The following is a 14589-nucleotide window of genomic DNA, read 5'->3' as shown; positions in this document are numbered from 1 at the left end:
CTCAAGCTTAAAATACGAACAGAAAAAAAAGAGCTCAGAACTACATTTTGGGTTTTTTTTTTCTTTTTTTGGTTTTCAGCCTGTCTGTATACATGATAAACATCCAGAAAGAAAAAAGCATTGTGGAGGGAAGGGGGCAGAGAGGTATTTTTAGCTCTTCTTTAGTCTTCAATTGTAGCTTAGTCCATGGATCTGACAGTCCTCCTCCAGTGTGTTCTTTTATACCTCACTTCTGTGAGCCCCACACTTGGCCCTCTACTGTGACGGCCACATTACGGTACTCTCACTTCCCATGTCTATGACTTCTCATCCCAGTTTGACTTTAAGACCCCAGGGAGACTATATCAGGTCAGTTGTATACATTCCTTGAGAGACACAAATGCCCTCGCAGCATTCCCAGTATATTGAATACTTACTTCAGGCTTCTGAATACTTTTGAAGCTTGGGAGTATTATGCTTTTTGTGTCACACAAAACTTAGTTGGAAGCCTAAAAAGAGAAAGCTTTCTTTGCTGTCCTAAAAGTCCGGACTGCATTTTTCTTTACTCAATAAATATTTGTTGAATATCTGCTGGCTACACACAGAGCAATTTACTTGGGTCTCTGGGGAATACAGAGATGATTCCCACCTGGATCTTGCTCTCAAGTTGCTCCCATTCTAATAGGGGAGAAAAAGTCATGAAAACAAGGAGCCAAAGTACAAGACAACCAGTGCCTTAAGAGCTACAGAAAGGAACTTGGAGAATCTTAAGCTTCCTAAGAGACATGGCACTTAAGTGGATGCAAATTTGGGCATGTGGGAATAGGATAAATAGCATCTTGGGAAGATGATTAATGGCAAGGCATGCACACAGAACAATAAATAATGTTTGTCTGGACTGTAGCATATGTGAAGAAGAGTGGTAGAAAGCTAGATCAGAAAGGACTTCTGAAAGGGAAGAGGGTTACTGAATGCCAACTTAAGCATTTTGGGTATTTTCTGCAGGCAAAAGGGAGCCAGGGAATTGAAATCCGTTTCTTGAGAAGTAAAAGGAAGGTGGAATAAAGGAAAGAGGGAGAGACAGATAAAGAAATCAAGGCTTCTATGGTATTCCCAAAGTAGTATACAAAAGTCAGCAGAAAGAGGTAAAGGCTTACAGACTGATACCATCTGCTGATTCATCTGCAAAACAGTCCAGTTTTGTACTGGCAGAGGAATGAACTGCTGACTTACACAAGCTAGTTTTAGTATTAAGAGGAGAATCCATGTTTCTTGACTCCTAGTTATATGACTTCTTTCTATGCCTTGCCAGTTTGACATTGTGGCTTAACTATGACTGAGACAAATTAGAGGCAAGAAAGAACAACACCAGGGTCTTTCAGCCAAGAAAACTCTTTGCTGCTACTTCAAAGAATGACTTGCAATGAATCATCAAGTTGGAGTTGCATATGAAGGGCCTAATCAGACAAACAGTTAATGGTGCTTACTTTGCAGGCCCTAGTTAGATGTCCATTTTGTTATGGCTTTAAAGGTAACGAATGAGGCTCCTGTTTTGAGGATGGTATCTGCTTTGGTCTTTAAGAGAAATGAACCCTAGCTTAGGCATGACTTCAGGTAGAAGTATTTTCTGGCTCTGAAAGTAAAATATCCTTCCTGTCAAACTCCTCACTCCAGTAACTAGTAAAAATGGAATATCACTGTCAAATCTGGTCATCTGTGACCTGCATTGAAGAAGTGGTATCGTGTGGCTTACAACTTTGCAACTCACACTGCCCATCATTGTATATTACTTGGGTAGCATTGGAATACTCGTGTGTAAGTTCTATCCCGTTCAAACTAAGGTACTCTGAGGATGGGTTCCAGGTACATTTAAAGGTCTCCACATGGTCTAATGTGTAGCCAGGGTTGAAAGCCACTGCAGCACTGGTACCTAGATCTCCATAGGTTTCAGGAAGTACATGCACATAGTAAACTTTGAGGTTCCTTTTTCTTTTGGAGTAAATTCCTCAACAGTAGAAAGGGGACAACATTTCTGCCAAATTATGGCCAACCTTAACTATGAAAAATTGTGTGTACAAAGAACTAAGTATAGTGTTACAATACTTGGAACAGAACTGGTGTTTAATACTAAAAGTAGCCAGAACTGGAATTGTGCAAGACCCTGGGATTAAACTCTGCACTGCAAAATTGGTCAATAAAGATAAATAGTAACTATGACTTTACTCATATTTTTCCTTACTGTTATTTGCAATTTTATATTGCTATTACTAATAACAGGCACCATGGAAAGTAGTAGATATGGACACAGAAGATAAGAATTTCAATCATTATTCTATCCCAATCTAAACATGTAGGTAATGGGTAAAGTGTATTTACCCTTCTGAGCCTTGGTTTCCTTCTCTGTAAAATAGAAATGGCATGAAGTCTCTATTCCTTCCTTCTCAGCTTACTATGGAGATCATATGAGAGAATGTTTCAAACAGTATAAATTTGTTAGGAAAAAATCGATTATTATTATTTTATGTATTTATTTATTCATTTATATATTTGTTTGTTAATGAAGTTATAGAAAATCAGCCTGATGTTAAGGGGAAAAGCATGCCCATTAATGTCAGATGGAATCTAGTTGGGGAGATAGAAGTCCCATCTGTTTCTGGAAATAGTGTTTTCCTCATTCCTCCACTAATATACTACTTACACTCTACTATCAGAATCACTTGAATCACTTTCCTTATCTTTTTCCCTAAGATTCCTCAATGGATGATTATTTTAATACATAGCTCAGATTTGATCTGTCTCTCATAGAACAAAATTATAATAATATTTTTATTTTTTGAAAATTTCTCACTGGCATACAATATTTTTATCATATTTACCCTCCCTCTCCCTGTAAGTTTTCCCAGATACCTCCATCCTCTTTGATTCCTATCTTTTGTTTTTATAAAACCTACTGAGTATGTGTTTGTGACAGACTCATGAGTTTGGAGGTCATCTATAGAATATGTTTGCCACACCAGGGTTCACACTGTAAAGAAAACTGACTCTCTGGAGACTTCCCTAGTAGCCATTGTTTGTCAATATCTCCTCAGCTGGGTGTGGGCCTCCATGCCCCTCCTCTGTATCCTGGAATAGAATGTTGACTAGCTTGATCTTATGCAGGTGCTATGCATACAACCACAGCTGTGGGCTCATGAGTGTAACCATCTTTCAGTGTCCGGAAGACACTGTGTTGCTCTTATAATCTTTCCATTATTTCTTCTGCAATAGTCTCTGCACCCTGGGAAGAGGAAATATGAAACCATAGGTGCCTATTCTGTATACTTGGATTAGTTTTGAGTTTCTGTGTAAACTGTTATCCATTGAGCAAATAAACTACTCTGGTGTTATCTGAGAACTACGTTAATCATATGTATAGAAAAACAGACCAGAGGGCAGTTTAATTCTATTTCTGTTTAACAAAGTGATAGAAGTTGGTTCATTCTTTGGCCCAGTGAGCTTCCTAACCATGGCTCTGAGGATAAACTTAGAGTACCAGGCATATGCTTCCTCCTGTGGTGACCCTAAATCCAATCAGGAAGTATTTGGTTACCCTGTAATATTCATATCATTATTGCACCAATGAGCCTATTTTCCAGGCCAGTTGTTATTTTAGCTTATAGGATTCATATCTAGGTAATGACTGCTAAGTGCCACCCCCTCAGCACCCTACATAGAACCTTCTGGAATCCTGAAAGCTAGCCATCAGGGTGGAGGCTTCCTGATCATACTAACTTGATTTCTCCATGTTCTGTGCCCAAAGTGTGTGGTATATGCCCTCAGCAATAGGGTCTTGCCATCAAATTGTAGTGGGAAGCTAAGAGTAGCAATAGACTGTGTTGTTTTGGGATCTCCAAGACATCTCTGACTACCTGGCAATGGGCCTTTTATTTGGTAACCTATGGCTTCTGGAAGAAACCATATTCTTTGTGTATGGTAACTCCAATTAAATTATTTTATGTATTTAAGAAACTTATAAAATAATAGATCTCCATATGTTCTTTTCAAGCATACTTAGTGTGACATTTCCCTCCTCCTACCCTTAAAGAATAGTTATGTTACAGGTGATGTGAGCTCTGGGGTCCATAGAGGGAAAGAAGCAGAATGTCTAACACTTATTTACCTTATTGTTTGTTTTGGATACTATATGCCATCTAACTTAATTCTTAACCTTGTGAAAAGGTATTGTTATATATCCATTTCCCAGATAAGAAAATGGTAGTCAAGGAGAATAAGTCACTGTCCAGGTTCACAGTACTTGGAATTAGCAGGAAAAGCCACACATCCAGGTCTTTATAATTCTAGGCCTTCTGTACTTTCTTCTACAGCATATTACATAAACTAGAATTAAAACTCGTTTTGATGGGCAGGTAAAGAAACCAGTTTGATAGAGTAGACTTGGTACATAATGTCCAAGGTGATGATTCCTATAAAAATGATTTGAGCCTAGCTTAAAAGTGATTTTGAACCTATGTTGAGAAGTTTGAACTTTATTGTGTACATTTTAGAGCTACTGAGAAGAACTTGAAGAAAAGTCAAATTGTGTAAACTTAAGTAAATCCTAAAGCAGTATAATATAAATGGAACTTAATGCTTTTATATTTTTCCTTTAAACATCTTGCAGAAAGAAAGAAACTCAAGATATCCTAACATTAAGCAAATATCAAGATCTACTAATGCACTTGCATTGTTACACATGTGGTTATTTTAATTTTGTCTTCATTGGGACATAGTAATTTTTGTGAATTTTTTATTGTTTCTTTTTTTTTTTTAAAGAATTTACTTTTGTATTCACTTTACATCCTGATCAAATCCTTCATCCCTCCTCTCTTTTCAGTCCTGCCCTTACAAATTCCTCCCCCTCCTCCCCCCTACCCTTCTCCTCAGAGAAGGGGAAGCACACCTTAGCTACCACTGTTGAGACAGAGTTGTACTCTGTAGCTTAGGCTGGCCTGGAACTCACTATGTAGACCAAGCTGGCCTTCAGCTGATGTCAATCCTTCTGCTTCAGGCTCCCCTGTGTTGGGATTATAGATGTGAACTACAAAACCCAAATTTGTGGATTCCTTTTTACTTATTATTATTCCATATATACATCTGTCTTGACCTTGTCCAGATTCTTGTCAGTTTACATGTAATATGCACTGGTTAATTGCTTGTAAGAATAAATTGTTTGTTTAGCCTTTGTGGTTAGGGCTGACATTTTGCTATTAAGGTATGTGTTTTGTGCCAATTGGTTTTTCTTATTTTTATCTTAGATGGATTCCTTTGCACTTTTTTCTTCAAAGTAGATTACTGGATTTACAAGTATGAATTATTGCCTATGCACAATTTTATATTTCATCCAGATTGTTGCAGAAGGTTTGATATGGGTATCTAGAGAGAATAGGCTAATTTATAGTGCTACCAGCAATATGTGAATACATCTGTTTTGCCATAATCCTGCCAGGAACATTTCATAAAAAGTCTGTTTAGTTCTTCCAATTAATCTGTAAGCCAGAAAAGTGGAGGTAGGAAGGTGATTTAGGATAGTATTTTAATACTGAAAAGTACCTGGGATTTTTTGAGATTTTGTTTTTTAATTTTATATGCATATGTATGTACATGAGCACATGAGTGTAGTTGCCTACAGAGTTCAGAAGAGAATGTTGGATCACCTGGATCTGGAGTTAGATAATTGTAAGTCTTCTGACATGTGAACAGGGGACCTAACTTGGGTCCTTGGCAAGAGCAGTAAGTACTTTCAACTGCTCAGCCACTTCTCCAGTCTCAGGATCTGAATTTTAGTGGTGATGAATTTATCGATTTCAAGTTTCTCATCGATCACTACTATGTAGCTGGCACTGTAGTAGACACGTTGGTTCCTAACTTAATCCCTTCAATTTCTGTAAACTGGTATGTCACTACTCCTAATTATAAAGCCAAGCAAATGTAGAATTAGAAAATTCACAACAAACAAGTAATTGTACAGCCTGCTTTTGTGTGTGTGTGTGTGTGTGTGTGTGTGCAGCGAACTTTATTGATGGTATTCAAGAGAGTGGGGGGGGCTCCCTAGGCCCCCCTGTTATTATGGGGGTGTGGGATGGAAATTGTGAGGGAGATGCTCACTGTTGGGGGCCAAGTTGGAGTAGAGACTCCTCAGCAACCAAGGGCCTCTCTCTTCCTCTCAGTGTCCTTGCTGGGATGGGTTGTCCAGGGTTTCTTACTCCTTGGAGGCCATGTAGGCCTTGAGGTCCACCACCTTGTTACTGTAGCCATATTCATTGTCATACCAGGAAATGAGTTTTACAAAGTTGTCATTGAGAGCAATGCCAGCCCTCGAATCAAAGGTAGAAGAGTGGGATGTAATGTTAATGTAAGCTTTCTAAAGGACAGAGGCCAGAAGCATTTTAGAACAAAAAGAGCTGATGTTAGCCAAGAGGAAATGGGTCCCAGAGAAAAGATGGTCCAGGCAACCCCAGTTGAGATGCCTAATATTGCTTGGTATTCTATTTGGTTGACTAGATGTTGTTTTCTCTTTTAGGAGATACTGACTGTTTCAGCAAAGTCCGGCCCCCAGGAGAAAAGCAAACAATCATCCGTCCTCCAGTGAGGCCCCCAGACCCTCCTTGCCGGTCCATCACTCCACAAAAGCCAGAGCCAAAGCCAGAAACAGTGTCTGGCAATGCAGAGGAAATCCCATCATCCGTGTAAGTAATGTGCTTCTTCAACTGGACCTAAGGTCTGCGCTGACCACTAGATGGTCCTTCAGGATCACCATCTCTGGTTGCTAAGTGTATACAGCCACATGACTCTGGAGTATCATTCACTTCATAATCTAGGGGGACCATCCAGTGTCATCCCTGTCTGGGGTCCACTCAACATCCCTGTCCACTCAACACCCAGAGCTAAGCTATTTCACTAAAGAGAAAGACCTCTGAATTTTTTCAAAATATTTAATTTTTCTTAGCTGCCTTGATGCTAGTAGAGTAGAAAAATTACTTTAAGTTTTTTCTTTTTTCTTTTTGCTCTAGAAATCTTTGCCTTATTTTGTGTTATTGTTACTGGTTTTCAAGTAATTTAATGAATGCTTTTTTTTCCCATTTAGTTGTGCTTGGGGCCTTTTTTCTTTATTTCTTGCAAGGAAAAGGTACGTTTAAAAAAAAAAAATCTTCCAAAATGACTCGGGTCCTCCTCTCTCAGGACAGGAGCTGAGCTGACAGCCAGGCCTTTTTGGTGCCTGGCAGTAAGTTGGGGAGCCAAGGAAGAAGCAGACCTAAGGGACCTGCTTTGCTTGGCCAGAGCCAACCTGATTGGCCTCTCCTCAGCCAGTGAGAACCCTTTTTAGCATTTTGCCCCCTGATCCTCCTTTTTCTTTTGTCTCTTGTTTTCCATAATTGTAAAATTGGGGAGAGAATAAAGCCAAATCAGCAAATCATATTTACAAAGTGCCTTAAACCACACTTTGAAATGAAAGATTGTTCTCATTTATTTTTCAAGACAGGTCTGAGTGGGCCACAGTCTTTGACCATTTGGATCAATAAGAAATAAAGGGTCTTGTTTGGTGCCTTGGGGTGCCTACGGCTTCTGAGCCATTTATCATTCTGATATTTGAGTTTCTCTCAAACCCTTGGCTTTTTTGCCAGCATAAGTAGGGCCTGGTATTGGTGACCTATGTGGTCCTGAAAGTCATGCCCTTTTCATTGAATTGACCCTTGGTTCTCATTTGTATTTCACTGCAACTCATTAGTCTTGGTTGGCTTCTATTTGCAGGGTGGCATCTAGGACCAGATTCTTTGAAACAGCTTCCCGGAAAACTGGAAGGTAAAAGAAACAGGAGACAGAAGAGAAAGCAAATGCATTTCAAAATAAATGCATCCAGAGCATCCCATCAGTTTCTGCTCTCCATCTCCTTTCTGTTTCTCTATAGTTCTTGTTCTGTCTCCACTCTCTCTTCCTCTCCCCTCCTTCTGCAGTTATTACAGAGCTGCTTCTATTTCTAATCTGTGTTATGCTATTTTCTCTTCCTTGTTCTTACTTGTGTCTCTAACATTCTCAGTTTCTTTCTGTATTTTTTTCTTACTATGTGTCTGCTTCTACCGTCTCTTTTCTTAATCATTTTACAATTCTTTCCTTCTGCTTCTCTTTCACAGACATACATTTGCACATATAAACACTGTTTTATGTGTTCATATCCTGTCCTGGTTAGGGTTCCTATTGCTGTGATGAACCACCATGAACAATGCAAACTGTGGGGGAAAGGGTTGAGTTGGCTTACACTTCCACATCACTCTTTGTCATCCAAGGAAGCCAGGACAGGAACCTGGAGGCAGGAACTGATGCAGTGGCCATGAAAGGGTGTTGTTTACTGGCTTATGTCTCATGGGCTTGCTCAGTCTGCTTTCTTATAAAACCTAGGACCACCATCCCTGGATGGTACCACCCACAATGGGCTGAGCCTCCTCCATCAATCACTAATTGAGAAAACATTTCACAATCTTGCCTACAGCCTGACCTCTTATGGAGGTATTTTTCACTTGAGGTTTCCTCCTCTCAGATGACTCTACTGTGTGTCAAATTTACATAAAACTAGCCAGCTCACATCACAAGCTATATTGGGGAAAACACTACACCCAATGAAGGCCTTTTTATTTTCTTGTTTTGCTTATTTAGACTCCATAATATATAAGATCAGCTAACAAAGGCATAATGAATATAACATTCTAGTATCTGTGGATTTGGAGTCAGAGTAAATAGTTGGCTCAATCAATGATTATCACACTGACTATTCATCTAAATGCTTTGAAAATTTGTAAAAAAAAAAAAAAATCATCCCAGATTCCTGACTTCCACTTTAGACTCTCTAAAACTGATCGTTATTCTCTCCTTTTGTTCTGCCCTCCCTGGTTTCCCCTCTCTTTTTTGCCCTCTGTTCACCCTTCCTTCCATTCATTTTTTAAAGTTCTCAAATGCTGGTACAAACTGTTCAAACCCTGGGCATTTGGGAGCATTTGGACAAAAGCTCCTGGAGGAATGATTGCTAAGTCTTCAGGGTATTTGCTTTGAGTTTGTTCTATGTGACTAATCAGACAGTTTGAAAATTGTGCTTCCTGGTAAAGAACAAGAGTGAATTCTTCCACATGGTCAGTTAAAAGCAGAACAATGCACCTTTACCATTGAAAAGTGCCAGGATAGGTTTGACATCCTCTTACCGAAACCATGGGAACTAATTAACTAAGATGTGATTCCATATGATGAGTTACCCTAGTGTAGCTTGGTAGCCACAGGCAGCTCTAAGCTTAGCCACATTCTGTTTAGACAGTAACTTATCACTTATTCTACTATGACAAATGAAAGTGAGGTCAAGTCACTGATTTTACCAGGATCAAGAAGATAAAAGAGTTTTAGATCTAAATCTGGGGTTTGTAGCTCAGTGCTAAGTTATTTTCATAGCATACTTACAACTTTGGGATCCATGGATTGGGGTTGGGGCAGAGAGAGACAGAGAGACAGAGACAGGGAGAGACTGAGACAGAGGCAGAGAGATTGATTGATTATGAGATTATTAATAAGGTTGAGGTTGCCACCTACAAGCATCACTACTTCCAAGCATCCTTTATCCCTTCCCAGAATAAATCATTTGAGAAATAAACACCAGAGAAATTGAGAAAAATAAACTAGAATGAGCAGGAAGAATTGAGCATGTTGAAAAGAAAGCTTTTGAGAAGAGTTAATACATAAGCTGTAGCTTGATAAAATAGAGGAACACAGCATAATTTGGAGGATTGTTCTGTATCTTATAGGATAGGCTGTCAAGGCATTAAGAGGGGATTATTTAAGAAGCCTGAACAAAGTCCAGAAAAATTCTTAGTGCAGACTAAGTTTCATTAGGAAAACTATAGCAAATTGATTTTGAGAACATGGAAAGATTGATAACACTTCCAATGGGCTGGGGTTTGCCAGCCAGTGATCATGGCAGACTTAGACCAACCACAAACCCAGAAGACCTTGGCCAGAGCAGCCACTTCAGCCTATACTATTCTATCCATGCTTTTTAATCTGGGCTTCTAGAATATAGACTTATTTTTATTATTATTATTATTATTATTATTATTATTATTATTATTATTATTATGGTTTTTCGAGACAGGGTTTCTCTGTGTAGCCCTGGCTGTCCAGAACTCACTCTGTAGACCAGGCTGGCCTCTGCCTCCCAAGTGCTGGGATTAAAGGCGTGTGCCACTATGCCCAGCTCTAGAATATAGACTTAATTCTCTCTCTCCTAAGAATAAACTTTGGAAGCAATGTGGGTGAGAAAAAAATATACCTGCTTTCAGAACGCCATCCTGACTACCTATAGGGTCTCCTTACTTATAGAAGCCACATAGGAAAAATATTCCTCCTACCTTGAATCTACCACATCTATTAGTGTATCCACATACTGGCCACTGAGCAAGATATTACTGGTAATATGGTAAATCCCTTATTTGGTCATTGCGCTGACTTCTTCTATCATCAAAAATAAAAAAAAAATGCTGAGGTGTTTAACTATTGTCTTGCCACTTTTGGTTTTTCATTTGCATACTTGGCTGTATATTATCATTCTGATCCGTTCATTGTCCCCTTGCCCTCTTCAACAATTAAAAAAAAAACTCAAAGGAAAACTTACTAGAGATTTGTCAGGAAAAGAACAGAGGGGGGAATATTTCAAAAGGCAGTACAGCTTCAGAAGTGATAAGTGTTCCTCTTTGTCTATAATGTAGGAGTGAGAAGAGAAATCTTAGCTGAGCATAAGGCTAGGAATATGGATTAGAGCCGGACTGCAAAAGTCTTGTATAACATATTAAGGTGTTTGCTCTTTGTATTATAGTCTACTTGGGGCAGGTCATGGAAGACGTTTAAGTGGTGGTGCCCATTCTGAGCTGACTGAGTTGTAAAAAGATTACTCTGGTGGTGAAGATTGGAAGCAAGGAGACCAATTAGGAAACAAATCTTGCTGGCAAGAGTTGATGAAAGTCTTGACCTAAAGTGTTGGCTGTGGGAATGGAATACAAGGACAAATTTGAGTTCAGTTCCATTAGACCCTGCTGACTTTTCAAATGTGAGGCGTTGTACAAGTGTGGAGAGAGAAAAGTCTAACTTGGGCAATTTGGTAGATGGTACGATAATTAATCATAAAGAGACAGGGTTTCTGAGATGTTTGCTGTGCTCAATTTCAAACAGTGACTGTGAAGACAGTACAAGCCTTTCAGGTAGAAATGACTAGAGAGTACTTGCAATTTACAGTAGTTTTTCAGGGTGGGACCTATGTAGATCCAGTAATAGAACTGTTAGGTATAACTATGGTATTTTAGAACTCTAGTGTGGGGCATCTGTATATACTGCAAGGTGACTTCATGGTTAGAATACTGAATTCTCAAAATCTGCCCAATTTAGAAGAATTGAGCTACATTTAATAAGAGATCTGAGCAGAATAATTTCCTAATCAGAAAATTTCATTATTCAAGTTATTTTTTTTTTGCCTTTAGCCTTTTTAGTCCTAATTTCAAGGGTTTTATTGAAATCTCTTTCTTTTGCCTACAGTTCTCAAGGAAAACTTCCTGGAGATGAGAGTTGAGGCCACAGGTATGTTGTTTCTACATTACAAAACATTCTTCAAATAATTCTATTTCATGGCATCTAAGATTTTGAAGACTAGAGTATCATATAAGTCCAGAGGGTGGGAACTTACTCCATGCCCCAGTCCACCACCCTAAAATGACATAGCCTTTGAACTTACTTCTTTGGGAGGTTTTGTATAATTGGAAGTTGTCCTTTCCTCCTGGCCTTCCTCAGCCACCTTATTTTCAGATTGCCTTCTGATTGAATTCATTAGAAATCCCAGGCTGTCATTTTTTGGCCAAGCATGTTTCTTTTGCATAGTCTCAATTTCTGCTTGTAAAATGAGATGGATGGACTTTCTTACCCTTTGAGCCTGTACAGAAACTACTGACTTCCCTTTTGATAGTATAACAAATGTCAAGGTGGGATTTCAAAGTGGGATTTCATTCCTTCAGACCACATCACTATTCCAGTCCTTCCTACCTGAACCACCATCTTTAAGTCCTTTATATTTTTCTAGCACAAAGAACTTTCATATCCATGATCTCATTTGATCCACTTCACATGCCAGGAGTAAGGAGGATACTATGTGTTCTAAATCAACAAACAAAGGAACTGAAGTTCAGAGGGGATAAGTGACTTGCTAAGGTCACAGGAGACTTGGGGGTCAGGGAAATGTCTCTCTCTGCGTAGGACTTTTGATTGCTTGGTTATCAGATCTCTGGCATGACATGAACCAATATGCACATTAATGAAGTCCAAGTCTCTGGAGTTTGGCTTGCCATGTGCTCCTTAGCCTTCTATTGTTTCCTGTCACTGCCAGTCCTCCATGACCTAGAGATAGATAAGCCTTTTCTTATCAGCTTTAAAAATGAAGGCCTGCTCAAAGGAATGTTGGAAATACTGAAAGGACTAGAAAGGTAGTGGCTACAATTTAAGGGTGGAGAGTGGGCCAGTAGTCTTAGAAGTTCTGCTCTCAGGGTTTTGCTTCCTCTGCTGATAGATTTTTAGGGAATCAGAGGTGGGGTCAAAGGTGCAGTCTCTACTTCTAATTTCAGCAGTTTGGGGCTTATTGCATAGGGTCTGAAGTAGTAAAGTCCCTTTTCCAGGTTAGGTACCAGTTAAGGGTAAGTAACTGCATGGTTAGAATACTGATAATATCTGCTTAATATCTGCTAAATATTTACCAAGGCCTAGTTAACTTCCTACTTTCTTATTTCTCTTTTAGGTTTGAAAGGACTTGGCCTTGAGGGACCCTTTTTTGGATGGCAAAGGGTCTACTTCAAACCCTTGTGAGCTATTGGTGCTGAAGAGCAGCTCTTTCGGGCCTTGAAGGGTTCAGTGTCTGGGAAACCTATAAAATAAGGAACACATGTCTTAGGCACGTGTTTGTTTCTGCTTTGTATTCTGTCTTCATCTCCCCAGAATTTCTGTGTGTGAGCAATTCCTAGGACACTGGATGGCTGGATTCTCTCAAGCTCCAAGCTCTACAGAAGTGAAAATATCCACTGATCTGTATCGAAGAATAGAGCCTAGTTTCCCAATCTTCTCTGAACAGCTTGTTTCCGCAAAAGTCATTGGATTCTGCATGAGTTAGGTCTAAAGACTGTTCTTAGGGGGTCTTACCCTGATCTAAAGAGTTGGGGCCATTGTTTACCTTATTTGGAAGGGGGGGTAGGAACGTTAGCTGAATATTGGAGAATTGTATCATGTTTCTTTCCAAGGATGTGGATGCTGACTAATTCCAGATTGGTGCCCTGGTACATGTTACTGAAATCCAGAGGGGCTAAACCGCATGAATAATCCCACCCAGTGTCCTTCCCCAGTACGGGCTTAGGAAGATAAACTTCTCTCTTTGCTTCCAGCCTCTGAGGACAAATCTGCTAAGCATGTTTTGCATGTCAAAGCCTAGATCTGTCTGGATTTTCCTTCTTCCTAGTTTCTCCCAATAACTTCCTTTCCAGCAATCAACAAATAAAACAGAACAGAAAACATTTCTGTTAAAAAAGGGGGGGAGGAGTCAAATGTTAGGAAAAATTAAGATTGACTGAGTCCAAGGAATTGTTGCTCTTGCTTCTCATTTGCCTCCAGCTTACACGATCTTTTATTCGCCCCCCCCCCCCGAAAAAATAAAAATAAACAAACAAAGCCACAAACAAATGAAACCAGATCTTATGGTGCTTATGGATTCTGGAACTCAGGATGCCCCCAAGATGACATATACAATGCCATCAGGGTAATGCCTTTTCTGAGCAGATGGTTCATAACATTCTACTGAATTTCAAATAGGACTGCAACCCAATAAAGGTTAAGAACCACAGTCTTTGAGATAAAAGACTCTTTACAGCCCATAAAGAGTTGGATTAGAAGGAACTTTCAAAAGCATTTATACTAACAACAGCTTAGTTTACATGAAGAGCAAGTTAGTGACCACAGCAGGACAAGATCCCAGGTGTCTGAGCTCCTACATAAGGTTCTTTTTAGTACACCACATTTTTCTAGGAAGGGGCCTTGTAGGTGGTGACTTTAATGGCCCTTTTGGGAGGTATTGGCTTTTATCCTCTTTCTAGAGCCTCTCATATTTGCCAGCAAGTAGGAAATTTCAAGATGCAAGCCCCTGGTCCCTTTGATTCCTGCTGGAGTCATTGAAAGTGCACTAAAGCAAAAGCAGTGCAGTAAGAAGGACTCTGAGGAACAGACAGTTTTGAACCCTAATGCTTCTGTTTCTGTGCAGATGCCTGGGCCACAGCCTCCACTGGCTTCAGAGCTCTTGTTGAGCTCTGCTCTTGGAGCTGCATCCTATCTGTTAATGAGTGAAAAGCAAGCATATGTGCAGAACTTGAGCACAGGAGTGGGTTACTAGGTCTTCAGATCCATGAAAGATTTTAAAGGACAGTTTTAATCTGGGTTTTGTGAGGGAAAATACTGCAGTAAGCACAAAAAAACATTAGAATACTATTGGAAGGCAGAGAAAGACATTGCAATCCCAATTGA

General features: G+C 39.6%; 1 protein-coding gene across 1 annotated transcript in view; it reads left to right on the top strand.

Annotated features, from left to right (window-relative positions):
- Ophn1 (oligophrenin 1) overlaps positions 1 to 14343 on the top strand; it is a 312287-nt gene extending 297944 nt beyond the window's left edge. Inside the window, exons 24-27 of the mRNA XM_021187452.2 lie at positions 6539 to 6704; positions 7768 to 7818; positions 11578 to 11619; positions 12824 to 14343. Of these exons, the coding sequence (XP_021043111.1) occupies positions 6539 to 6704; positions 7768 to 7818; positions 11578 to 11611 (251 nt within the window). The 3' untranslated portion in view covers positions 11612 to 11619; positions 12824 to 14343. The remainder of the gene's footprint in view (positions 1 to 6538; positions 6705 to 7767; positions 7819 to 11577; positions 11620 to 12823) is intronic.
- Positions 14344 to 14589: the final 246 nt, after the last annotated feature.

This window comes from Mus pahari, chromosome X, assembly GCF_900095145.1.
Source record: "Mus pahari chromosome X, PAHARI_EIJ_v1.1, whole genome shotgun sequence".
NCBI lineage: Eukaryota > Metazoa > Chordata > Mammalia > Rodentia > Muridae > Mus > Mus pahari.
The sequence above is the reverse complement of the archived record's forward strand: the minus strand, read 5'-3'. Positions and strand labels throughout refer to the sequence as shown.